The sequence below is a fragment of the Littorina saxatilis genome, unplaced genomic scaffold (genome assembly GCF_037325665.1).
Source record: "Littorina saxatilis isolate snail1 unplaced genomic scaffold, US_GU_Lsax_2.0 scaffold_1821, whole genome shotgun sequence".
Taxonomy (NCBI): domain Eukaryota; kingdom Metazoa; phylum Mollusca; class Gastropoda; order Littorinimorpha; family Littorinidae; genus Littorina; species Littorina saxatilis.
Genome location: NW_027129377.1, coordinates 4,403 through 7,432, shown reverse-complemented (window position 1 = coordinate 7,432; position 3,030 = coordinate 4,403). Strand labels below are relative to the sequence as shown.

The 3,030-nt window shown below is 44.5% G+C and overlaps 1 protein-coding gene across 1 annotated transcript; it reads left to right on the top strand.

Annotated features, from left to right (window-relative positions):
* Positions 1–1,032: 1,032 nt before the first annotated feature.
* Positions 1,033–2,532, top strand: LOC138957644 (acidic leucine-rich nuclear phosphoprotein 32 family member A-like). The gene is made up of 2 exons (XM_070328723.1): positions 1,033–1,074; positions 2,251–2,532. The coding sequence occupies exons 1-2, from the start codon at positions 1,033–1,035 to the stop codon at positions 2,530–2,532; spliced, it is 324 nt and encodes a 107-aa protein (XP_070184824.1).
* The last annotated feature ends 498 nt before the right edge of the window (positions 2,533–3,030 follow it).

Below are 3,030 nucleotides of genomic sequence, written 5' to 3'. Positions count from 1 at the left end.
TTACACTGTGCCGAATATCCTTGCGAATATAGATTCGTATGCATTCGCAATTATATGAAGTCATATATCGCGCGCGTATCTCCAGACTCGGACTCAAGGCGCAGGGATCTATTTATGCCGTGTGAGATGGAATTTTTTACACAATACATCACGCATTCACATCGACCAGCAGATCGCAGCCATTTCGGCGCATATTTATTTATTTATTAAGGAGATTTCTATAGCGCATAACTAAAAGCACTATGCGCTTTATCCTACTTTTCACGGCCTATTATTCCAAGTCACACGGGTATTTTGGTGGACATTTTTTTTATCTATGCCTATACAATTTTGCCAGGAAAGACCCTTTTGTCATTCGTGGGATCTTTAACGTGCACACCCCAATGTAGTGTACACGAAGGGACCTCGGTTTTTCGTCTCATCCGAAAGACTAGCACTTGAACCCACCACCTAGGTCAGGAAAGGGGGGAGAAAATTGCTAACGCCCTGACCCAGGGTCGAACTCGCAACCTCTCGCTTCCGAGCGCAAGTGCGTTACCACTCGGCCACCCAGTCCAGCAATGATCAGTAGACATTACCAGGCACTCGCAACCATTCGTAAGACATTCGCAAGGATTCGTAAGGCTTCGAATGGTCAATATTTTTCCTGTCCATTAGTCTCTCTTTTTTGGCCAAATACAACATGTTCATAATACACATTTCTTGCGAATGTCTTACGAATAGTTGTGAGTGCTTGCGAATGTGTACCGATCATTTCGAATGCCTTGCGAGCGCTACAAATACCTTTACGATGATTACGAATGGCTTGCGAATACTGAAGAATATGCATCCCTTGCGAATATTAGGAGCATGTCGCTAATATTCGCAACAAGAGACGAATGGTGGCGAATGGTTAAGAACATTTACGAATGTCTTGCGACCATGTCCCGATCATTACGAATTATTGGTGAATTCTATTCGCAAGGGAAATTCGGCACAGTGTAAGAGCAGTATTACGAACAATGCGAATTGCATAATCGCTTTATTCGTAAAATGTTTGCAAGCACTCGCAACGGTCGCAAGGCCACTCGCAACGTTCGTAATACATCCGCAAGACATTCCAATATGAATTTGTATGCATTCGCAATGATCGGTAAGGCTTCGAATTTTCAATATTTTTTCCTGTCCATTCGTCTCTTTTTTTTGCCGAATACAACATGTTCATATTCGCAAGGATATTCGGCACAGTGTAAGACAGGCACAAGATACAAACAATTGTGAATTGCGACTTCAGTTTAATCCTAGTGTTAGGCCAAAAAAAAAAATAGTCTGTTTACGGTAACCCGACCGACCCTATTTTTTTCGCGCGACCCTAGACTTTTTTTTGGCATTTGGGAAAAAAAAATCTTTTGGTTTTTTTGCAAAATAACGTAAAAATATGGTTTTTTGGAGAGAAAAAAAAATCCCGATCTACCGACCCTATTTTTTTGGCCTATGTTACCGTAAACAGACCTATTTTTTTTTGGCCTTAGCAAAGTTTCAGGACGCGAAAGACGGGCGAAGGTCTCGCAATTAACTCCTTGATCATTAGGGAAACCCTTAATCATCCAATCTAGCCTCAAGATTGACCTCGCCTGTGGTCTTCTGCGTCAATGAAACCGATCAGTGGTCTAGCAACTAACGATGCACGACAGCTCTGAGATAAAGAAGGCCTTTAAGTTTGTCATTTCAGCTTGCGAGCACAGGAACAGACCAGCCCCCCGAGAAGATTGTGATGAGTACTGACCCAAGGTTGTGGTCTTTTTATGAACGACTTGTCTGGCCGTTTAGTCCCAACACGACATGGCTGCAATCAGCTGGACTGACACAAATGGAGAGTGACCGGTCAGCAACCTCTGGGGAGGAAACTGATTGTGCACTACAGGGAGGCTGCGTCCGTGTTGGATAGTTGAATAGAAGGACAGAAGAAGAAAGTTGGAGGAAAATGAGGACTCGAGGAAAAGGAGGACGATACGAATGGGAGGAGGAGAAGGATGGAGAGAAGGAGGAGAAGATAGAGAAGAGGAGAAGGATTGAGAGAAGGAGGAGAAGGATGGAGAGAAGGAGAAGAAGGATAGAAAAGAGAAGAAGGATTGAGAGAAGGAGGTGAAAGATGGGGAGAAGGGGAAGGATGGAGAGAAGGAGGAGAAGATGGATAAGAGGAGAAGGATTGAGAGAAGGAGGCGAAGGGTGGAGAGGAGGATCTAGGAGAAGGATGGATACGTGGAGAAGGATGGAGAGGAGAAAAAGGACGAAGAGAAGGAGGAGGAGGAGAAGGATGGATACGTGGAGAAGGATGGAGAGGAGAAAAAGGACGAAGAGAAGGAGGAGGAGGAGAAGGAGGAGGAGGAGAAGGATGGGTACGTGGAGAAGGATGGAGAGGAGAAAAAGGACGAAGAGAAGGAGGAGGAGGAGAAGGATGGGTACGTGGAGAAGGATGGAGAGGAGAAAAAGGACGAAAAGAAGGAAGAAGAGGAGAAGGAGGAGGAGGAGAAGGAGGAGGAGCCTCTGTGAAATTGTGAGAAAGAAGAAGTAGAAGGACGAAAAACAGCTGAAGGAGGAAGAGGAGGATGCGAGAGAGTGAAGAAGGGAGAGTAAAAGGAGAAGGAGGAGTCCGTGAAATTGGAGGAGGAGGAGGAGGAGGAGTATGGGGAGGAGGATTACGAGAATTATAACGAAGAGGAGGAGGAGGGGTTTCTATGTAATTGCAAGAAAGAAGTAGAAGAAGCAAAAGGGCATAGAATGAGGAAGCAACAAGTGGCGATTTGGAAATGGTCGTCACAAAGAAAAACACAGTCTGTTTCATTTCTAAATGTTCGGAAAAGGGAGCAGAACATGTTCAAGAAAGGGAGCAGTAGAAAATACCCAAAAGCATGAAGACGAAGAACAGAAGCACAAGGAAAGTGAAGACCACAAAAAAAAAGACAATTAGGAGAGAAGACGCAGACACAAAAGAAAAAGATAACTGAATCGGCACAGAACCACCCAAAAGACGACAGATTTGCATACGAC